The sequence below is a fragment of the Pristiophorus japonicus genome, chromosome 1 (genome assembly GCF_044704955.1).
Source record: "Pristiophorus japonicus isolate sPriJap1 chromosome 1, sPriJap1.hap1, whole genome shotgun sequence".
In the NCBI taxonomy this organism is placed as follows: domain Eukaryota; kingdom Metazoa; phylum Chordata; class Chondrichthyes; family Pristiophoridae; genus Pristiophorus; species Pristiophorus japonicus.
In genome coordinates this window covers 6,702,092-6,726,879 of record NC_091977.1, presented here as the reverse complement: position 1 = coordinate 6,726,879, position 24,788 = coordinate 6,702,092, and the positions used below count along the sequence as shown (strand labels likewise).

Below are 24,788 nucleotides of genomic sequence, written 5' to 3'. Positions count from 1 at the left end.
GTAATATCTCCAAGTTTGCAGATGACACTAAACTGGGTGGTGGTGTGAGCTGTGAGGAGGATGCTAAGAGATTGTAGGGTGATTTGGACAGGTTAGGTGAGTGAGCAAATGCATGGCAGATGCAGTATAATGTGGATAAATGTGAGGTTATCCACTTTGGTGGCAGAAACACGAGGGCAGAGTATTATCTGAATGAGGTTATCCACTTTGGTGGCAGAAACACGAGGGCAGAGTATTATCTGAATGGTGGCAGATTAGGAAAAGGGGAGGTGCAACGAGACCTGGGTGTCATGGTTCATCAGTCATTGAAAGTTGGCATGCAGGTGCAGCAGGCGGTGAAGAAGGCAAATGGTATGTTGGCCTTCATAGCGAGAGGATTTGAGTATAGGAGCAGGGAGGTCTTACTGCAGTTGTACAAAGCCTTGGTGAGGCCTCACCTGGAATATTGTGTTCAGTTTTGGTCTCCTAATCTGAGGAAGGATGTTCTTGCTATTGAGGGAGTGCAGCGAAGGTTCACCAGACTGATTTCAAGGATGGCTGGACTGACATATGAGGAGAGACTGGATCAACTGGGCCTTTATTCACTGGAGTTTAGAAGGATGAGAGGGGATCTCATAGAAACATATAAGATTCTGACGGGACTGGACAGGTTAGATGCAGGAAGAATGTTCCCGATGTTGGGGAAGTCCAGAACCCGGGGACACAGTATTAGAATAAGGGGTAGGCCATTTAAGACTGAGATGAGGAGAAACTTCTTCACTCAGAGGGTTGTTAACCTGTGGAATTCCCTACCGCAGAAAGTCGTTGATGCCAGTTCATTGGATATATTCAAAAGGGAGTTAGATATGGCCCTTATGGCTAAAGGGATCAAGGAGTATGGAGAGAAAGCGGGAAAGGGGTACTGAGGTGATTGATCAGCCATAAACTCATTGAATGGCGGTGCAGGCTCGAAGGGCCGAATGGCCTACTCCTGCACTGACTTTCTATCTTTCTATGTTTCGAAATGGTTAGTATGCAGGTACAGCAAGTGATCAGGAAGGCCAATGGAATCTTGGCCTTTATTGCAAAGGGGATGGAGTATAAAAGCAGGGAAGTCTTGCTACAGTTATACAGGGTATTGTTGAGGTCACACCTGGAATACTGTGTGCAGTTTTGGTTTCAATATTTGCAAAAGGATAGACTTGCTTTGGAGGCAGATCAGAGAAGGTTCACTCGGTTGATTCCGGGGATGAGGGGGTTGACTTATGAGGAAAGGTTGAGTAAGTTGGGCCTCTACTCATTGGAGTTCAGAAGAATGAGAGGTGATCTTAGCGAAACGTATAAGATTATGAGGGGGCTTGACAAGGTGGATGCAGAGAGGATGTTTCCACTGATGGGGGAGACTAGAACTAGAGGGCACAATCTTAGAATAAGGGGCCGCCCATTTAAAACTGAGATGAGGAGGAATTTCTTCTCTCAGAGGGTTGTAAATCTGTGGAATTCGCTGCCTCAGAGAGCTGTGGAAGCTGGGACATTGAATAAATTTAAGACCGAGATAGACAGTTTCTTAACCGATAAGAGAATAAGGGGTTATGGGGAGCGGGCAGGGAAGTGGAGCTGAGTCCATGATCAGATCAACCATGATCGTATTAAATGGCGGAGCAGGCTCGAGGGGCCTTATGGCCTACTCTTGCTCCTATTTCTTATGTTCTTATGATGATGAAGATGCAATTTTCACGTACAAATGTGCAGGACACCCTGAGCCCTCTGGTGATGCCGGTAATTCGAGCTGGGAAGACCCATGTGAATGGAGATTGACGGCTTCAGCGGTTCTCAAGCGACAGGCGCCTCCTGTTGAATGATAAGAACATAAGAATTAGGAACAGTAGGCCATCTAGCCCCTCGAGCCTGCTCCGCCATTCAACAAGATCATGGCTGATCTGGCCGTGGACTCAGCTCCACTGACCCGCCCGCTCCCTATAACCCTTAATTCCCTTATTGGTTAAAAATCTATCTATCTGTGATTTGAATACATTCAATGAGCTAGCCTCAACTGCTTCCTTGGGCAGAGAATTCCACAGATTCACAACCCTCTGGGAGAAGAAATTCCTTCTCAACTCGGTTTTAAATTGGCTCCCCCGTATTTTGAGGCTGTGCCCCCTAGTTCTAGTCTCTCCGACCAGTGGAAACAACCTCTCTGCCTCTATCTTGTCTATCCCTTTCATGATTTTAAATGTTTCTATAAGATCACCCCTCATCCTTCCGAACTCCAGCGAGTAAAGACCCAGTCTACTCAATCTATCATCATAAGGTAACCCCCTCATCACCGGAATTAGCCTTGTGAATCGTCTCTGTACCCCCTCCAAAGCCAGTATATCCTTCCTTAAGTAAGGTGACCAAAACTGCACGCAGTACTCCAGGTGTGGCCTCACCAATACCCTGTACAGTTGCAGAAGGACCTCCCTGCTTTTGTACTCCATCCCTCTCGCAATGAAGGGCAACATTCCATTCGCCTTCCTGATTATCTGCTGCACCTGCAAACTAACTTTTTGGGATTCATGCACAAGGACCCCCAGGTCCCTCTGCACCGCAGCATGTTGTAATTTCTCCCCATTCAAATAATATTCCCTTTTACTGTTTTTTTTCCCAAGGTGGATGACCTCACACTTTCCGACATTGTATTCCATCTGCCAAACCTTAGCCCATTCGCTTAACCTATCTAAATCTCTTTGCAGCCTCTCTGTGTCCTCTGCACAACCCGCTTTCCCACTAATCTTTGTATCATCTATGCTCGTTATATCCTCAAAGAATTCCAGTAAATTAGTTAAACATGATTTCCCCTTCATGAATCCATGCTGCGTCTGCTTGATTGCACTATTCCTATCTCGATGTCCCGCTATTTCTTCCTTTATGATAGTTTCAAGCATTTTTCCCACAACAGATGTTAAACTAACCGGCCTATAGTTACCTGCCTTTTGTCTGCCCCCTTCTTTAAAATTTAATACGCTCTCTCGTTTTGGAGCAGGAAAACAGGGTGCTGCCCCACCCTGCCCCACGATTGGCTGAGGAGGTGTTGTGGTGACAGAAATCTGTCGTGATAACAGCACTCAAAGGTCTGCTGCTCACCCTGAAAGGACAGCTGCTTTGTTTGACAAATTCAAAGGGATTGCTTTTCCAGAGAGCCGGGGGATGGGCAGCAAGGCAGCTGCCAACCAGCTGAGAGAACCCTCACTGGAAGTAGAATTAGACCAGAAGAGAGCCTTCATTCCCTACTCCCTATCATTCTCCATGTAAGCCCCTCCCCCCCCTCACTGTCACTCTCCATGTAACTCCCTCCTCCCTCACTATCACTCTCCATGTAACTCCCTCCCCCTCCCTATCACTTTCCATGTCACTCCCACCCTCACTATCACTCTCCATGTAACTCCCTCCCCCTCACTATCACTCTCCATGTAGCTCCCTCCCCGATTCCTATCACTCTACATGTAACTCCCTCCCCTTCCCTATCACTCTCCATGTCACTCCCTCCCCCTCACTATCACTCTCCATGTAGCTCCCTCCCCGATTCCTATCACTCTACATGTAACTCCCTCCCCTTCCCTATCACTCTCCATGTCACTCCCTCCCCCTCACTATCACTCTCCATGTAACTCCCTCCTGCTCACTATCACTCTCCATGTAACTCCCACCCTCACTATCACTCTCCATGTAACTCCCTCCCCCTCACTATCACTCTCCATGTAGCTCCCTCCCCGATTCCTATCACTCTACATGTAACTCCCTCCCCTTCCCTATCACTCTCCATGTCACTCCCTCCCCCTCACTATCACTCTCCATGTAACTCCCTCCCCCTCACTATCACTCTCCATGTAGCTCCCTCCCCTTCCCTATCACTCTCCATGTCACTCCCTCCCCCTCACTATCACTCTCCATGTAACTCCCCCCTCCCAATCACTCTCCATGTAACTCCCTCCCCTCAATGTAACTCTCCATGTAACTCCCTCTCCCTTCCTATCACTCTCCACGTAACACCCTCCCGCTCCCTATCACTCTCCATGTAACTCCCTCCCCCTCACTATCACTCTCCATGTAACTCACTCCCGCTCTCTGTCACTCGCCATGTAACTCACTCCGAACTCCCTGTCACTATCCATGTAACATCCTCCCGCTCCCTATCACTCTCCATGTAACTCCCTCCCCCTCACTATCACTCTCCATGTAACTCACTCCCGCTCCCTATCACTCCCTATGTAACTCCCTCCCCCTCACTATCACTCTACATGTAACTTCCTCCCCCTCCCTATCACTCTCCATGTAACTCCCTCCCCACTCCCTGTCACTATCCATGTAACTCCCTCCACTTCCCTATCACACTCCATGTAACTCCCTCCCCTCGCTATCACTCTCCATGTAACTCCCTCCCCCCTTCCTATTACTCGCCATGTAACACCCTCCCACTCCCTAGCACTCTTCATTTAACTCCCTCCCCCTCACTATCACTCTCCATGTAACTCCCTCAACCCCCTCCCTATCACTCTCCATGTACCTCCCACCCCCTTCCTATCACACTCCATGTCAGTCCCTCTCTCTCCCTATCACACTCCATGTCACTCCCTCAGCCTCCCTATCACTCTCCATGTAACTCCCTCTCCCCTCTCTATCACTCTCCATGTAACTCCCTCAACCCCCTCCCTATCACTCTCCATGTAATTCCCTCCCATCTTCCCTATCACTCTCCATGTAACTCCCTCTCCCCTCACTATCACTCTGCATCTAACTCCCTCCCCACTCCCTATCACTCTCCATGTAACTCCCTCCCCCTCACTATCACTCTGCATCTAACTCCCTCCCCACTCCCTATCACTCTCCATGTAACTCCCTCTCCCCTCTCTATCACTCTCCATGTAACTCCCTCAACCCCCTCCCTATCACTCTCCATGTAACTCCCTCCCCCCCACCATCACGCTCCATGTCACTCTCTCCCCCCCTCCCTATCACTCTCCATGTAACTTCCTCTGTCCTCCCTATCACTTTCCATGTAACTCCCTTCCCGCCTCCTGTCACTCTCCATGTAACTCCCTCTCATCTCCCTATCATTCTGCATGTAACTCCCTCCCTGCTCCCTATCACTCTCCATGTAACTCCCTCCCCCTCCCTATCATTCTCCATGTAACTCCCTCCCTTTCCCTATCACTCTCCATGTAACTCCCTCTCCACTCCCTATCACTCTCCATGTAACTCCCTCCCCCTCCCTATCATTCTCCATGTAACTCCCTCTCCACTCCCAGCATTCTCCATGTAACTCCCTCCCCCTCCCTATCACTCTCCATGTAACTCCCTCTCCACTCCCAGCACTCTCCATGTAACGCCCTCCCCCTCCCTATCACTCTCCATGTAACTCCCTCTCCACTCCCAGCACTCTCCATGTAACTCCGTCCCCCTCCATTGTAACTCCCCTCCCCTCCCTATCACTCTCCATGTAACTCCCTCCCGTTCTGTATCACTCTCCACATAACGCTCTCCCCCCTCTCTATCACTCTCCACGTAACTCCCTCCCCGCTCCCGGTCACTCTGGGTAATCACGGTTTTTGGATGTAAACCCGGGTTGTTGTGTTGCAGGTTCAAGTGAAGAATGATTTCACGTTCCAGATGTACAAGAGCAGCTGGTCATACGCCAAGACAATCTTGGAGAGCACGGTGGAAAACGGAAGGACGGTTTTCACCAGTTACCATTCGAACAAAAATGAGTTTGCCAATCGAAACAACCAGAAGTCAAAGGTAGGTGATGAACAACTGACCATCCAGGTCCCACTTGGTGGTCGGTACCTCTACTGGGTTCCCGATGACTGGCTCGTCTGCGATTTCCAGCGATAGAGTTAGTAATGCTGTGACAGCACATCCGGGGAAAGTGTTGACATTTGTAGCAGGGAGTTTCTGCGTACTCACAACTAACCCTTTCCTCGATTCCAAATCTTTATCACCTTGCACACCCTGAAATAATTCCACACAACATTCCAGCACAGACACAGACCACTCCCCGCACCCTTTAATATCCCACCCAGTCTAATCCCACTCTCCCCTCACTCCCCGTACCCTTTAATATCCCACCCAGTCTAATCCCACTCTCCCCTCACTCCCCACTCCCTTTAATATCCCACCCAGTCTAATCTCACTCTCCCTCACTCCCCATACCCTTTAATATCCCACCCAGTCGAAGCCCATTCTCCCTCTCACTCCTCATACCCTTTAATATCCCACTCAGTCTAATCCCACTCTCCCCTCACTCCCCACTCCCTTTAATATCCCACCCAGTCGAAGCCCATTCTCCCTCTCACTCCTCATACCCTTTAATATCCCACTCAGTCTAATCCCACTCCCTCCCTCACTCCCCGTACCCTTTAATATCCCACCCAGTCTAATCCCACTCTCCCCTCACTCCCCGTACCCTTTAATATCCCACCCAGTCTAATCCCACTCTCCCTCACTCCCCACTCCCTTTAATATTCCACCGAGTCTAATCCCACTCTCCCCTCACTCCCCGTACCCTTTAATATTCCACCCAGTCTAATCCCATTCTCCCCCTCACTCCCCGCACCCTTTAATATTTCACCCAGTCTAATCCCACTCTCCCCTCACTCCCCGTACCCTTTAATATCCTACCCAGTCTAATCCCACTCTCCCCTCACTCCCCGTGCCCTTTAATATCCCACCCAGTCTAATCCCACTCTCCCCTCACTCTCCGCACCCTTTAATATCCCCACCCAGTCTAATCCCACTCTCCCTTCACTCCCCGCACCCTTTAATATCCCACCCAGTCTAATCCCACTCTCCCCTCACTCCCCACTCCCTTTAATATCCCACCCAGTCGAAGCCCATTCTCCCCCTCACTCCTCATACCCTTTAATATCCCACCCAGTGTAATCCCACTCTCCCCTCACTCTCCGCACCCTTTAATATCCCCACCCAGTCTAATCCCACTCTCCCTTCACTCCCCGCACCCTTTAATATCCCACCCAGTCTAATCCCACTCTCCCCTCACTCCCCACTCCCTTTAATATCCCACCCAGTCGAAGCCCATTCTCCCCCTCACTCCTCATACCCTTTAATATCCCACCCAGTGTAATCCCACTCTCCCCCTCACTCCTCATACCCTTTAATATCCCACCCAGTCTAATCCCACTCTCCCCTCACTCCTCATACCCTTTAATATCCCACCCAGTGTAATCCCACTCTCCCCCTCACTCCTCATACCCTTTAATATCCCACCCAGTGTAATCCCACTCTTCCCCTCACTCCTCATACCCTTTAATATCCCACCCAGTGTAATCCCACTCTCCCCCTCACTCCTCATACCCTTTAATATCCCACCCAGTCTAATCCCACTCTCCCCTCACTCCCCATACACTTTAATATCCCACCCAGTCTATTCCCACTCTCCCCTCACTCCCTTTAATATCCCACCCAGTCTAATCCCACTCTCCTGCTCTCCCCCATACACTTTAATATCCCACCCAGTGTAATCCCACTCTCCCCTCACTGCCCGTACCCTTTAATATCCCACCCACTCCAATCCCACTCTCGCCTCACTCCCTGTACTCTGACCTGTTACTGGGTGGACGTTAGGTGAAGTAACAGGGACTGAGAGTATTGTGTTATTCTGGAAGCGTATATGTGCTCCACCATGGCTCGAGATCACACAGGAATCTCCGGGATGATCTGTGCTTGGTTAGCAGCTTCCAGCTGGAGTAAGGGCTGAGGAGTGAGGGTCCCATCAGTGACCTCACTGGAGACTCCCTGCCGACAAATTTTCTGCCGACACACTCGGGGTCACATGTAAAGAATGAGCAACGCTCGAGAGGAGGGAGCCTTGAACCCTGAGAAACCCCCCTATTTAAAAAAGGAGACAGACAAAAAGCAGGAAACTATAGACCAGTTAGCCTAACATCTGTGGTTGGGAAAATGCTGGAGTCCATTATTAAGGAAGCAGTAGCAGGACATTTGGAAAAGCATAATTCAGTCAAGCAGAGTCAGCATGGTTTTATGAAAGGGAAATCATGTTTGACAAATTTGCTGGAGTTCTTTGAGGATGTAACGAGTACGGTCAATAAGGGTGAAGCAGTATTTGTGGTGTATTTGGATTTCCAGAAGGCATTCGATAAGGTGCCACATAAGAGGATACTGCACAAGACAAAAGTTCACGGGGTTGGGTATGATATATTAGCATGGATAGAAGATTGGTTAACTGACAGAAAACAGAGAGTCGGGATTAATGGGTCATTTTCCAGTTGGCAATCAGTGATTAATAGGGTGCCACAGGGATTGGTGCTGGGGCCTCAACTATTTACAATCTATGTTAACGACTTGGATGAAGGGACCGAGTGTAATGTAGCCAAGTTTGCTAATTATACAAAGATGGGTGGGAAAGCAAATTGTGAGGAGGACAAGGGATAGAGACAGGCTAAGTGAGTGGGCAAAAATTTGGCAGATGGAGTATAATGTTGGAAAATGTGAGGTTATCCACTTTGGCAGAAATAATAGAAAAGCAAATTATAATTTAAATGGAGAAAAATTGCAAAATGCTGCAGTACAGAGAGACCTGGGAGTCCTTGTACATGAAACACAAAAAAGTTAGTATTCAGGTATAGCAAGTAATCAGGAAGGCAAATGCAAAGGGGATGGATTATACAAGCAGAGAAGTCCTGCTACAATTGTACAGGGTATTGGTGAGGCCACACCTGGAGTACTGCGTACAGTTTTGGTCTCCGTATTTAAGGAAGGATATACTTGCATTGGAGGCTGTTCAGAGAAGGTTCACCAGGTTGATTCCAGAGATGAGGGGCTTGACTTATGAAGATAGGTTGAGTATGTTGGGACGATATACATTGGAGTTCAGAAGAAAGAGGTGATCTTATTGAAACATATAAGATAATGAGGGGGCTTGACAATGTAGATGCACTCATAGGGGAAACTAAAACTAGAGGACATAGAAACATAGAAAATACGTGCAGGAGCAAGCCATTCGGCCCTTCGAGCCTGCACCACCATTCAATATGATCATGGCTGATCATGCAACTTCAGTACCCCACCCCAGCCTTCTCTCCATACCCCCCTTGATCCCTTTAGCCGTAAGGGCCACATCTAACTCCCTTTTGAATATATCCAATGAACTGCACTCAACAACTTTCTGTGGTAGAGAATTCCACAGGTTCACAATTCTCTGGGTGAAGAAGTTTCTCCTCATCTCAGTCCTAAATGGCTTACCCCTCATCCTTAGACTGTGACTCCTGGTTCTGGACTTCCCCAACATCAGGAACATTCTTCCTGCATCTAACCTGTCCAGTCCTGTCAGAATTTTATATGTTTCTATGAGATCCCCTATTATTCTTCTAAATTCCAGTGAATATAAGCCGAGTCGATCCAGTCTTTCTTCATATGACAGTCCTGCCATCCCGGGAATCAGTCTGGTGAACCTTCGCTGCACTCCCTCAATAGCAAGAATGTCCTTCCTCAGATTAGGAGACCAAAACTGCACACAATACTCAATACTTAATATTCTAAGACATAGTCTTAGAATAAGGGGCCGCCCATTTAAAACTGAGATGAGGAGGAATTTCTTCTCTCAGAGGTTTGTAAATCTGTGGAATTCTCTGTCCCAGAGAGCTGTGGAGGCTGGGTCATTGAATAAATTTAAGGCAGAGATAGACAGAATTATTTGAGCGATAAGGGAGTAAAGGGTTATGGGGAGCGGGCAGGGAAGTGGAGCTGAGTCCATGATGGGATCAGCCATGATCGTATTAAATGGCGGAGCAGGCTCGAGGGGTGGTATGGCCGACTCCTGCTCCTATTTCTTATGTTCTGATGTAACTTGCTGCCCTGACTAACCTACAGGAGCAGCTGTACCTGAATGTGGAGAATGAGGTGGAAGTGGCTCAGTTCATGAACAGCCGGCCGGACAAGCTGCAGATACCCAGCGCCTTCCACCGGGAGCTTGTCCGCCTGCCAGCCGTGTATGATTACGGTGCCTACAGGAAGGTGATCGAACACTACGGAACCCACTATCTGCAGCAAGGCTCGCTGGGCGGCAAGTACAGCATGCTCTACATGGTGGACAAGGAAAAAATGACCAAATCAGGTACAGCAAGAAAGACTTGCATTTCTATAGCGCCTTTCATCACCCTCAGGAAGTCCCAAAGCGCCTCACACCCAATGAAGGACCTTTGAAGTGCCGTCACTGTTGTGATGTGGGAAACGCTGCAGCCAATTTGTGCACAGCAAGCTTCCACATACAGCAATGTGATAATGACCCGATAATCTGTTTTAGTGATGTTGGAACAATTTTTATGGCTATGAGGAACGAACAGTGGGACTAACTCTTTCAAACACCAGCATAGGCACGGTGGGCTGAATGGGCCTACTTCTGTGATGTATTTTCTATGATCGAGGGATAAGTATTGGCCAGGACATCGGGATAACTCCCCTGCTCTTCTTCGAAATAGTGCCATGGGATCTTTTACATCCACTTGAGAGAGCAGACGAGACCCCGATTTAACATCTCATCCAAGAGCCGGCACCTCCGACACTGCAGCGCTCCTTCAGTACTACCCCTCCGACAGTGCAGCGCTCCCTCAGTACTACCCCTCCGACAGTGCTGCGCTCACTCAGTACTGCCCCTCCGACAGTGCAGCGCTCCCTCAGTACTACCCCTCCGACAGTGCTGTGCTCCCTCAGTACTGCCCCTCCGACAGTGCAGCACTCCCTCAGTACTGCCCCTCCGACAGTGCTGCGCTCACTCAGTACTGCCCCTCCGACAGTGCTGCGCTCCCTCAGTACTACCCCTCCGACAGTGCTGCGCTCCCTCAGTACTGCCCCTCCGACAGTGCAGCACTCCCTCAGTACTGCCCCTCCGACAGTGCAGCGCTCCCTCAGTACTACCCCTCCGACAGTGCAGCGCTCCCTCAGTACTACCCCTCCGACAGTGCAGCGCTCCCTCAGTATTGCCCCTCCGACAGTGCTGCGCTCACTCAGTACTGCCCCTCCGACAGTGCTGCGCTCACTCAGTACTGCCCCTCCGACAGTGCAGCGCTCCCTCAGTACTGCCCCTCCGACAGTGCAGCGCTCCCTCAGTACTGCCCCTCCGACAGTGCGGCGCTCCCTCAGTACTGCCCCTCCGACAGTGCGGCGCTCCCTCAGTACTGCCCCTCCGACAGTGCGGCGCTCCCTCAGTACTGCCCCTCCGACAGTGCAGCACACCCTCAGTACTTACCCTCCAACAGTGCAGCACCCTCAGTCTTGCACTGGAGTGTCAGCCTGGATTATGGGCTGAAGTGGGATTCGGAAACAGAAAGATAGAAACATAGAAATTTACAGCGAAAAGGAGGCCTTTTTGGCCCATTGTGTCCGCACCGGCCGACAAAGAGCCGCACGGCCCTCGGCCAGCAGCCCTGAAGGTTACATATAAACCTATGAACAATGAACAATGGCGGAAAGGTAAAGAGCACCCAGCCCAACCAGTCCGCCCCACACAACTGCGACACCGCTTACACTGAAACATTCTACGTTCCACCCCAACCGGAGCCACGTGATCTCCTGGGAGAGGCAAAAACCAGATAAAAACCCAGGCCAATTTCGGGAGAAAAAATCTGGGAAAATTCCTCTCCGACCCATCCAGGCGATCAAAACTAGTCCAGGAGATCACCCTGGCCGTATTCGATTCCCTGCAACACTTATCATTACATAAGAATTATGAACAGGAGTAGGCCATCTAGCCCCTCGAGCCTGCTCCGCCATTCAACAAGATCATGGCTGATCTGGCCGTGGACTCAGCTCCACTTACCCGCCCGCTCCCCATAACCCTTAATTCCCTTATTGGTTAAAAATCTATCTATCTGTGATTTGAATACATTCAATGAGCTATCCTCAACTGCTTCCTTGGGCAGAGAATTCCACAGATTCACAACCCTGTGGGAGAAGAAACTCCTTCTCAACTCGGTTTTAAATTGGCTCCCCCATATTTTGAGGCTGTGACCCCTAGTTCTAGTCTCCCCGACCAGTGGAAACAACCTCTCAGTCTCTATCTTGTCTATCCCTTTCATTATTTTAAATGTTTCTATAAGATCACCCCTCATCCTTCTGAACTTCAACGAGTAAAGACCCAGTCTACTCAATCTATCATCATAAGGTAACCCCCTCATCTCCGGAATCAGCCTAGTGAATCGTCTCTGTACCCCCTCCAAAACTAGTATATCCTTCCTGAAGTAAGGTGACCAAAACTGCACACAGTACTCCAGGTGCGGTCTCACCAATACCCTACAGTTGCAGCAGGACCTCCCTGCTTTTGTGCTCCATCCCTCTCGCAATGAAGGCAAACATTCCATTCGCCTTCCTGATCACCTGCTGCACCTGCAAACTAACTTTTTGGGATTCATGCACAAGAGGGTCCAGGGTTCAAGTCCCTGTTCGGGCGGTAATTTTTTTGCCGTCCGGAGGAGGTGGGGGTCCCCGATGGAGGGCACTCTACGCAGGGGTCCTCCCACTATTCATTGGGGACTTGGCCTGGAGGGTGGTGCATGGAGCAGTGCCGTGCAACAAATTTTTAAGCCGGTTCACGGACTCCCAGGCCGCCTGCAATTTCTGCGGTCTGGAGGAGTCCGTGTTCCATGTTTTTATTGAGTGCACAAGGTTGCAGCCCCTGTTCCATTATTTGAAGGGGCTGCTCCTGAAATTCTGGCTGCACTTCAGTCCCACTCTCCTGATCTTTGGGCACCCTGTGCGGAGGGGAGCGGGTAGGTCCGAGGGCCTCCTCGTAGGACTGCTCCTGGGCACGGCCAAGGGTGCCATCAGCCGGTCCAGGCAGCGGGCGGTCGAGGGGGTCGTTCAACCTGACTGCCTGCCTCTCTTCCGCTCTTACATCCGGTCCAGGGTGTCCTTGGAGATGGAGCACGCGGTGTCCACCGGTACGCTCGCGGCCTTCCGCGAGAGGTGGGCACCGGAGGGACTGGAGTGCATCATCACGCCCGGCAACCAAATTTTAATTTGATTTTACGTTTTAAAGTTTAATTTGTTTTAATTGCCGGTGCTTTTAGTGTCCCCCTCTCCTTTTATAGGGGGCACTGGAAAAAGGAAAAATTTGATTTTAGTGCCCCAAAAAAAAAAACACAAAAAAAACAAAAAAGGGCCTTGTAAATGTCTTGTGTGTGTCATCCAGGTCGGGTGGCACGGATACATGTTTTATGTTTTGCAGGTTAACTCAAAAGAGTTTCATGCACAAGGACCCCCAGGTCCCTCTGCACCACAGCATGTTGTAATTTCTCCCTATTCAAATAATATTCCCTTTTACTGTTTTTTTTCCAAGGTGGATGACCTCACATTTTCCGACATTGTTTTCCATCTGCCAAACCTTAGCCCATTCGCTTAACCTATCGAAATCTCTTTGCAGTCTCTCTGTGTCCTCTACACAACCCGCTTTCCCACTAATCTTTGTGTCATCTGCAAATTTTGTTACACTACACTCTGTCCCCTCTTCCAGGTCATCTATGTATATTGTAAACAGTTGTGGTCCCAGCACCAATCCCTGTGGCACACCACTAACCACCGATTTCCAACCCGAAAAGGACCCATTTATCCCAACTCTCTGCTTTCTGTTAGCCAGCCAATTCTCTATCCATGCTAATACATTTCCTCTGACTCCACGTACCTTTATCTTCTTCAGTAACCTTTTGTGTGGCACCTTATCGAATGCCTTTTGGAAATCTAAATACACCACATCCATCGGTACACCTCTATCCACCATACTCGTTATATCCTCAAAGAATTCCAGTAAATTAGTTAAACATGATTTCCCCTTCATGAATCCATGTTGCACTATTCCTATCTAGATGTCCCACTATTTCTTCCTTAATGATAGCTTCAAGCATTTTCCCCACTACAGATGTTAAACTAACCGGCCTATAGTTACCTGCCTTTTGTCTGTCCCTTTTTTTAAACAGAGGTGTTACATTAGCTGCTTTCCAATCCGCTGGTACCTCCCCAGAGTCCAGAGAATATTGGTAGATTATAACGAATGCATCTGCTATAACTTCTGCCATCTCTTTTAATACCCTGGGATGCATTTCATCAGGACCAGGGGACTTGTCTACCTTGAGATCCATTAGCCTGTCCAGCACTACGCCCCTAGTGATAGTGATTGTCTCAAGGTGCTCCTTCCCACATTCCCGTGACCAGCAATTTTTGGCATGGTTTTTGTGTCTACCACTGTGAAGACCGAAGCAAAATAATTGTTTAAGGTCTCAGCCATTTCCACATTTCCCATTATTAAATCCCCCTTCTCAGCGTCTAAGGAACCAACATTTACTTTAGTCACTCTTTTCCGTTTTATATGTCGGTGAAAGCTTTTACTATCTGTTTTTATGTTTTGCGCAAGTTTACTTTCGTAATATATCTTTCCTTTCTTTATTGCTTTCTTAGTCATTCTTTGCTGTCGTTTAAAATTTTTCCAATCTTCTCGTTTCCCACTAACCTTGGCCACCTTATACGCATTGGTTTTTAATTTGATACTCTCCTTTATTTCCTTGGTTATCCACGGCTGGTTATCCCTTCTCTTACTGCCCTTCTTTTTCACTGTAATATATTTTTGTTGAGCACTATGAAAGAGCTCCTTAAAAGTCCTCCACTGTTCCTCAATTGTGCCACTGTTTAGTCTGTGTTCCCAGTCTACTTTAGCCAACTCTGCCCTCATCCCACTGTGGTCCCCTATGTTTAAGCATAGTACACTCGTTTGAGCCACTACTTCCTCACCCTCAATCTGTATTACAAATTCAACCATACTGTGATCACTCATTCCGAGAGGATCTTTTACTAGGAGATCGTTTATTATTCCTGTCTCATTACACAGGACCAGATCTAAGATAGCTTGCTCACTTGTAGGTTCTATAACATACTGTTCTAAGAAATGATCCCATCTGCATTCTATGAATTCCTCCTCAAGGCTACCCCATGCGATTTGATTCGACCAATCGATATGTAGGTTAAAATCCCCCATGACTATGCCGTTCCTTTTTCACATGCCTCCATTATTCCCTTGATTATTGTCCGCCCCACCGTGAAGTTATTATTTGGGGGCCTATAAACTACGCCCACCATTGACTTTTTCCCCTTACTATCTCTAATCTCCACCCACAATGATTCAACATTTTGTTCATTGGAGCCAATATCGTCTCTCACAACTGCCCTGATATCATCCTTTATTAACAGAGCTACCCCACCTCCTTTCCCTTCTTGTCTATCCTTCTGAATTGTCAGATACCCCTGTATGTTTAATTCCCAGTCTTGGCCACCCTGCAACCACAATTCTGTAATGGCCACCAAATCATACCCATTTGTAATGATTTGTGTCGTCAACTCATTTACTTTGTTTCAAATGCTGCGTGCGTTTAGGTAAAGTGTTTTAATACTAGTTTTTAAACCATGATTTTTAGTTTTGACCCCTCCTGCAGTCCCTTTATATTCAAACATATTGTCCCTTCCTATCACCTTGTGGTTTACACTTACCCCAGTGCTACTCTGCTCTGTTGCCCCCTGCCTTTTGCATCCTTTCTTGGGGTTCTGTTCATCTGAGCTCTCACCCACCCTAACTAGCTCAAAGCCCTCTCCTGGGTTTCCATCCCCCTGCCAAGCTAGTTTAAAGCCCTCCCAACCGCACTAAACCACCCGTGAGAACATTGGTCCCGTCTCTGTTGAGGTGTAACCTGTCCAACTTGTACAGGTCCCACCTTCCCCAGAAGCGGTCCCAATTGTTCAGGAAACTAAAGCCCTCCCTCCTACACTAATGCCCCAGCCACATATTTATCTGACTAGCCTTCCTATTTCTACCCTCACTCGTACGTGGCACTGGCAGTAATCCTGAGATTACCACCTTTAAGGTCCGAGCTTTCAATCTTACTCCTAGCTCCCGAAACTCAGCTTTCAGGACCTCACCCCTCTTTCTACCTATGTCGTTGGTACCAATGTGGACCACAACCACTGGCTGTTCCCCTTGCACCAGGGAGGCAACACACCATCCTGATGTCACTTTTGCTGCCGCAGAAGCGCCTATCTGCTCCCCTAACTATTGAATCTCCTATCACTAGAGCCCTTCCCGTCTTCTTCCTCCCCCGCTGTACAGCTGAGCCACCCACGGTGCTGTGGACTTGGCCCTGGCTGCACTCCCCAGAGGCATCACCGCCCTCACCAGTGGTCAGAATAGAGTACCGGTCGGAGAGCGGGATAGCCTCAGAGGACTCCTGCACTACCTGCCTCGCCATACTCTTGTGTTCGACGGTCACCCATTCCCTATCCTCCTGTACCCTTTTAATCTGTGGAGGTGACCAACGCCTGAAATGAGCTATCCACGTACCTCTCATTCTCTCGGATGCTCCTCAGTGCCTCCAGTCCTCGCTCAAGCTCCGAGACTCGGACTGCGCCAGCCAACAAAAGGTCATCCAGTCTAATCCCAATTACCAGCTCTCGGTCTGTAACCCTGCAGGTTACGGCACTTTAAGTGCCCATCCAAGCACCTTTTAAATGTGGTGAGGGCTTCTGCATCTACCACCCTTCCAGGCAGTGAGTTCTAAACCCCCTCAACCCTCTGCGTGAAACCCACCCCCCCCCTCAAATCCCCTATAAACCTTCCACCAACCACCTTAAAATTATGCCCCCTCGTAATAGACCCCTCCACTAAGGGAAATGGGTCCTTGCTTTCATTATATCCAGGCCCCTCAAAATGTTGTACCCCTCAATGAGGTCTCCCCTCATCCTCCTCTGTTCCAAGGAGAACAAATCCAGCCTCATAGCTAAGATTCTCCATTCCAGGCAGCATCCTCATAAATCTCTTCTGCACCCTCTCTAGTGCAATCACGTCCTTCCTATAATACGGCGACCAGAACTGCACGCAGTACTCCAGCTGTGGCCTAACCAGAGTATTATACAAATTAAGCATAACCTCCCTGTTCTTGTATTCTATGCCTCGGCCAATAAAGTCAAGCATTCTGTATGCCTCCTTAACCACCTTATCCACCTGGCCTGATACTTTCAGGGATCTGTGGACAAGCACTCCAAGGTCCCTTTGTTCATCTACACTATTAAGTGACCTACCATTTAATGTGTATACCCTTTCCTTATTGACTTGAACCCACTACTTTCCGATTCAGAGGACAGAGTGCTACCCCTGGCTGACACACTGTTTCTGCTCCTCCTCTGGGTTTCTCTCTCCGTCTGACTTTCCCCCGGCCATGGGCCTGTCTTCCATCCACACGAGAGGACAACCTGTTCCTAGGATTCCAACTTTGGAGCAGGAGGAGGCCATTCAGCACCTCAAGTCTGTTCCGCCATTTAATTAGGTCATGGCTGATCTGCACCTCAACTCATAGAAACATAGAAAACATAGAAAATAGGTGCAGGAGTAGGCCATTCGGCCCTTCTAGCCTGCACCGCCATTCAATGAGTTCATGGCTGAACATGCAACTTCAGTACCCCATTCCTGCTTTCTCACCATACCCCTTGATCCCCCTAGCAGTAAGGACTTCATCTAACTCCATTTACACATGGTTGCTCTGTATCCTGTATGTAACAAAAATCTACCGATCTCAGTGTTGAAAATTTTAATTTAACCCCAGCATCCACAGCGTTTCGGGGGAAGAGAGTTCCAGATTTCCACTATGTAATTATTTGCTTGATAGGTTCTTTGCTTAAGGATTCATAGCAACACATTTCTATTAAGAACTAGTTGGTTTATTAACAAAGTTTTAACAATCACGCTACACATTACCAGTTCGTCCACTAGGCTCACAACTGAATACCTCATCGTGGATGGCCTAGACCCAACTGGCTGGGGTTTTATTGAGTTGTGTGACCATCACGTGATTGGCTAAGCCACTCACAATGCAACAGCTCTACAACTATTTTAATTGTAATCGATTAATCAAGTGCCCCCTGATTAAAGGGAGGGACACTCCCCTTGTTTTTTTGGTTTTTTTTTTTGAGGGCACTGAAAAACAAATTATACAAGTGCCCCCTGGCTAAAAGGGGGGGGGGGGGCACGAAAACCAGCAAATTAAACAAATTAACATTTTGACATAAAATCAAATTAAAATTTGGTTGCCGGGGGTGATGATGCACTCCAGTCCCTCCGGCGCCCACCTCTCGCGGAAGGCCATGAGCGTGCTCCATCTCCAGGGACACCCTGGCGCGGATGTAAGCGCGGAAGAGAGGTAGGCAGTTGGGCTGAACGACCCCCTCGACCCCCCCGCTGCCTGGACCGGCTGATGGCCCCCTTGGCCAGGCCCAGGAGCAGTCCTACGAGGAGGCCTTCAGACCTACCCGCTCCCCTCCGCACAGAGTGCCCAAAGATCAGGAGTGTGGGACTGAAGTGCAGCCAGAATTTGAGGAGCAGCCCCTTTAAATAGTGGAACAGGGGCTGCAACCTCGCACACTCCATAAAAACGTGGAACACGGACTCTTCCAGACCGCAGAAATTGCAGGCGGTCTGGGAGCCCGTGAACCGGCTTAAAAATTTATTGCACGGGACTGCTCCGTGTACCACCCCCCAGGCCAAGTCCCCGATAAATAGTGGGAGGACTCCCGCGTAGAATGCACTCCATCGGGGACCCCCGCCTCCTCCGGACGGCAAGATGGTGCGCCATGGCGTGTCCGGATGGCAACAGCTCTACAAACCTGTGAGCATGCTCACAGGTGCATACAAAACATGCTACCCTTTGTGTGAAAAATTGCTTCCTGATTTCACTCCTGCTTGTCCTAACTCTACATTATGCAAGCAATGCTCTCTATCATTTTTATATCCTCTAAACCCCAGTATCATTCTGATACATCGATCCTGTATCCTGCCCCCACTCACAAAGCCAATATATCCGACATAAGAACATAAGAAATAGGAGCAGGAGTCGGCCAATTTGGCTCCTCGAGTCTGCTCTGTCATTCAATATCATGGCTGATCTGATCATGGACTCAGCTCCACTTCACTGCCTGCTCCCCATAACCCTTGACCCCTCTATCGGTCAAAAATCTGTCTATCTCCGCCTTAAATTTATTCAATGACCCAGCCTCCACAGCTCTCTGGGGCAGAGAATTCCGAAGATTCACGACCCTCTGAGAGAGGAAATTCCTCCTCATCTCCATCTTAAATGTGCGGCCCCTTATTCTGAAACTATGCCCCCTAGTTCTAGATTCCCTCACGGGAGAAAACATCCTCTCTGAATCTACCCTGTCAAGCCCCCTCATTATCTTACACGTTTCAATAAGATCACCTCTCATTCTTCTAAATTCCAATGAGTATAGGCCCAACATACTCAACCTTTCTTCATAAGTCAACCCCCTCATCTCCGGAATCAACCTAGTGAACCTTCTCTGAACAGCCTCCAATGCAAGTATATCCTCCCTTAAATACAGAGACCAAAACTGTACGCAGTACTCCAGGTGTGACCTCACCAATACCCTGTACAGTTGTAGCAGGGCTTCTCTGCTTTTATACTCCATCCCCCTTGCAATAATGGCCAACATTCCATTTGCCTTCCTGATCACTTGTTGTACCGGCATACTAATTTTTTTGTGTTTCATGCACAATGACCCCCAGGTCCCGCTTTACTACAGCACTTTGTAATTTTTTTCCATTTAAATAATAATTTGCTTTTTTATTTTTTCTCACATTTTCGCACATTATACTCTACCTGCCGAACTTTTGCCTACTCACTTAGCCTGTCTATATCCCTCTGCAGATTTTTTGTGTCTCTTCACAACTTGATTTCCCACCCATCTTTGTATCATGAGCAAACTTGGTTACATTAATTCGGTCCCTTCATCCAAATCATTAATATAGATTGTAAATAGTTGCCAACCTGAAAATGACCCATTTATCCCGACTCTCTGTTTTCTGTTAGTTAGCCAATCCTCTATCCATGCTAATATATTATCCGCAACCCAGTGAGCTCTTAGCTTGTGCAGTAACCTTTTATGTGGCACCTTATTGAATGCCTTCTGGAAATCCAAATACATGACATCTACTGGTTCCCCTTTATCCACCTTGTTCGTTACATCATCAAAGAATTCCAGCAAATTTGTCAACCATGACTTCCCCTTCATAAATCCATGCTGACTCTGCTTGATTGTATTATGGTTTTCTAAATGTCCTGCTACTGCTTCTTTAATAATGGACTCCAGCATTTTCCCAACGACAGATGTTAGGCTAATTGGTCTATAGTTTCCTGCTTTCTATCTCCCTCCTTTCTTGAATAACAGCATTACATTTGCAGTTTTCCAATCCGCTGGGACTGCTCCAGAATCCAGGGAATGTTTGTAGATTACAACCAATATACCCACTATCTCTGCAGCCACTTCTTTTAATACCCTAGATGCAGGTCATCAGGTCCAGGGGATTTGTTCACCTTTAGTCCCATTCATTTGTCGAGTAGTTTTCTGAGTATCCTTCCGGAGGTGCGGTGCCCAAAACTGAACGCAGTGTTCCACATGGGGTCTGACCAAGGCTCTGTACAACTGGAGCATCACTTTTGTAATGCAGCCCCCTTTGAGAAGTGTCAGGAAGTTTGGGGGGGAGGGGGAAGGCCATTTTATCGCAGGCATCAGTCCTAAAATAAAATGCTTTGAGACTGATCATGTTGGTGCATCGCACTGCACACCCCCATTTATCGAAACATAGAAAATAGGAGCAGTAGTAGGCCATTCGGCCCTTCGGACCTGCACCACCATTCAATATGATCATGGCTGATCCTCTATCTCAACACCATATTCCTGCTTTTTCCCCATACCCCTTGATGCCTTTTGGTTCTAGAAATCTATCTATCTCCCTCTTAAATATATTCAGTGACTTGGCCTCCACAGCCTTCTGTGGTAGAGAATTCCACAGGTTCACCACCCTCTGAGTGAAAACATTTCTCCTCATCTCGCTCCTAAATTTCCGACCCAGTAACCTGAGACTGTGACCCCTTGTTCTAGACTTCCCAGTCAGGGGGAAACATCCTCCCCGTATCCAGTCTATCCAACCCAATCAGCATTTTATACGTTTCAACGAGATCCCCTCTCATTCTTCTAAACTCTAGTGAATACAGACCTAGTCGACCCAATCTCTCCTCATACGACAATCCCCCCACCCCAGGAATCAGTCTGGTGAACCTTCGCTGCACTCCCTCTATGGCAAGTATATCCTTTCTTAGGTAAGGAGACCAAAACAGCACACACTACTCCAGGTGCGGTCTCACCAAGGCCCTGTATAACTGTAGCAAGACATCCTTGCTCCTGTACTCAAATCCTCTTGCAATGAAGGCCAACATACCATTTGCCCCTAACTTCTTGCTGCACCTACATGTTTGCTTTCAATGACTGGTGTACAAGGACACCCAGGTCCCCCTGTACATCGACACTTCCCAAGCCATCATCATTTAAGTAATACTTTTATACTAATAAAAGTAAAATATCAATGTAAAAAAAAACACTTGGTCATTGATACTTGCTGATCGCAAGTGTACCTTTCCTACCAAAATGGATAACTTCACATTTATCCACGTTATACTGCACCTGCCATGTGTTTGCCCACTCACTCAACCTATCTAAATCGCCTTGCAGCGTATTTGCATCCTCCTCACAACTCACAATCCCACCTAGTTTTGTGTCGTCAGTAAACTTGGAAATATTACATTTGGTTGCCTCATCCTAATCATTTATATATATATTGTGAATAGCTGGGGCCCAAGCACTGATCCCTGTGGTACCCACAAGTCACTGCCCATATGGTAAGTAGGCTGCATTATGTGGGTACAGGGTGGACAGGAATTCTGATTGGGGGGTGTGTGTGTGTGGGGGCGGGAGGAGGAGGTGCCACCCTGTCAGTCCCTGCCTCTTACAGTTACCTCAGAATAGGGGGTGGGGGCAGAACAGGGGTCTCCATCCTTCCTTCAGTCGTTTGCATCTTGCCAGACCGGTCAGGACCAGAGAGTGCAATTTTTCCGACTCGGAAATGAGAGTTCTACCAACTAAGCCACGGCTGACAGCAGCTCAACTTAAATTATTGTGTTCATTTTTGCAGGAATTAGTAATACAGACATGGACAGTTGTTCAAAAACGTCCGTCAATTTTTTTATCGTAAAATTTGAGAATTCCAAATGCAAGCAATATAAGGAAGCCCTGCGTGCTGCTTTAGGTAAGGAGATTTCTTCTGCTTTACCTTCAGAACTGCCTTAGCAACCTGATTCTGGTGGTCTTTACCATCGGTGCTGGGAAGGCCTTCTTTAGCAACCTACAGCCTGCTGTTAGTAACCATTGCCACCGGTGCTGCGTAGGCCTTTCTTAGCAACCTACAGCCTGTTGTTAGTAACCATTGCCACCGGTGCTGCATAGGCCTTCCTTAGCAACCTACAGCCTGCCGTTAGTAACCATTGCCATAGATGCTGCGTAGGCCTTCCTTAGCAACCTACAGCCTGCCATTAGTAACCATTACCACCGATACTGGGTAGGCCTTCCTTAGCAACCTACAGCCTGCCGTTAGTAACCATTGCCATAGATGCTGCGTAGGCCTTCCTTAGCAACCTACAGCCTGCCGTTAGTAACCATTGCCATAGATGCTGCGTAAGCCTTCGTTAGCAACCTACAGCCTGCCATTAGTAACCATTGCGATAGATGCTGCGTAGGCCTTCCTTAGCAACCTACAGCCTGCCATTAGTAACCATTGCCATAGATGCTGCGTAGGCCTTCCTTAGCAACCTACAGCCTGCCATTAGTAACCATTACCACCGATACTGGGTAGGCCTTCCTTAGCAACCTACAGCCTGCCGTTAGTAACCATTGCCATAGATGCTGCATAGGCCTTCCTTAGCAACCTACAGCCTGCCGTTAGTAACCATTGCCATAGATGCTGCGTAGGCCTTCCTTAGCAACCTACAGCCTGCCATTAGTAACCATTACCACCGATACTGGGTAGGCCTTCCTTAGCAACCTACAGCCTGCCGTTAGTAACCATTGCCATAGATGCTGCGTAGGCCTTCCTTAGCAACCTACAGCCTGCCGTTAGTAACCATTGCCATAGATGCTGCGTAAGCCTTCGTTAGCAACCTACAGCCTGCCATTAGTAACCATTGCGATAGATGCTGCGTAGGCCTTCCTTAGCAACCTACAGCCTGCCATTAGTAACCATTGCCATAGATGCTGCGTAGGCCTTCCTTAGCAACCTACAGCCTGCCATTAGTAACCATTACCACCGATACTGGGTAGGCCTTCCTTAGCAACCTACAGCCTGCCATTAGTAACCATTACCACCGATACTGGGTAGGCCTTCCTTAGCAACCTACAGCCTGCCATTAGTAACCATTGCCACCGGTGCTGGGAAGTCCCTACTGCGCAATCAGCAGCAAATTACCTTTACAATGAGACATAAAAGTACCGGCTCCTGAGCAACCAACAGCCTGCAACTAATAAACGTCAGCAGCGGGACTGAAATGGGCGTGCAGAGGAGCCTGCGGCTGAGGATGTAACCAACAGGCTGACAGAGTGCCGTCGAGCCGTGAACAATGTGAATTTTACTGACTTTGGCACCACAGCTGAGAGAGCGGGGGCCCAACCTGAGCAAACAGCGACCTGCAACTGGTTACCTTTGCTCCTTCCCAAACTCTGATTGGTTACCCACACCAATACCTTGCAGAGTGCCGTCCTCAGCGAACCCGGAGACCATCTTGATCAATGAACATCCGAGGGCCCTGAAGAGTGTCAACAGTGGGAGCCCAGGGATTGTGAACCGGAGCAGGAATCCTGGCGTTTTCTGTATCCCCATCCCAAGTGTGCCGAGGCCAATTGGCACACCCTATCCACACATTGCTTTCATTTAAATTCAGGATGTGGGCATCGCTGGCAAGGCCAGCATTTATTGCCCATCCCTAATTGCCCTCAGGAAGGTGGTGGTGAGCCACCTTCTTGACAACTGAGTGTCTCGCTGGGCCATTTCAGAGTAAGGACCATATTTTCTAAACCGAATCCGAAGACAGGCAGGGTGGGAACGCAGCCAAATAACCAGGACACGTTTCAAGAAAACCGGAAGGACGACATTCTTGCTTCTGCGAGTGGAACGCGCGTAGAGACAACGGCGTTTTCACTTTGCACCGACTCTCCAATCTTGCGTGTGTTCCGTCAATCATCATCATCGGCAGTTCCTCGAAATCGAGGAAGACTTGCTTCCACTCTAAAAGTGATTCTCAGGTGACTGAACAGTCCAAAACGGGAATTACAGTCCCTGTCACAGGTGGGACAGACAGTGGTTGAGGGAAGGGGTGGGTGGGGAGTCTGGTTTGCCGCACGCTCCTTCCGCTGCCTGCGCTTGCTTTCTGCATGCTCTCGGCGATGAGACTCGAGGTGCTCACCGCCCTCCCGGATGCTCTTCCTCCACTGAGGGCGGTCTTTGGCCGGGGACTCCCAGGTGTCAGTGGGGATGTTGCACTTTATCAGGGAGGCTTTGAGGGTGTCCCTGTAACGTTTCCTCTGCCCACCTGGGGATCGCTTGCTGTGTAGGAGTTCCGAGTAGAGCGCTTGCTTTGGGAGTCTTGTGTCGGGCATGCGGACAATGTGGCCCTGCCCAGCGGAGCTGATCGAGTGTGGTCAGTGCTTCAACGCCGGGCATGTTGGCCTGGTCGAGGACACTAACGTTGGTGCGTCTGTCCTCCCAGGGGATTTGCAGGATCTTGCGAAGACGTCGTTGGTGGCATTTCTCCAGCGACTTGAGGTGTCTACTGTACATGGTCCATGTCTCTGAGCCATACAGGAGGGCG

The 24,788-nt window shown here is 48.7% G+C and overlaps 1 protein-coding gene across 2 annotated transcripts in view; it reads left to right on the top strand.

The window, feature by feature from the left end:
• LOC139262014 (complement component C7-like) overlaps window positions 1-24,788 on the top strand; it is a 174,788-nt gene that overhangs the window by 46,601 nt on the left and 103,399 nt on the right. For both annotated transcript variants that reach the window (XM_070877187.1, XM_070877182.1), the window contains exons 7-9: window positions 5,599-5,757; window positions 9,868-10,111; window positions 22,064-22,177. In XM_070877187.1, coding sequence (XP_070733288.1) covers window positions 5,599-5,757; window positions 9,868-10,111; window positions 22,064-22,177 — 517 coding nt within the window. The remainder of the gene's footprint in view (window positions 1-5,598; window positions 5,758-9,867; window positions 10,112-22,063; window positions 22,178-24,788) is intronic.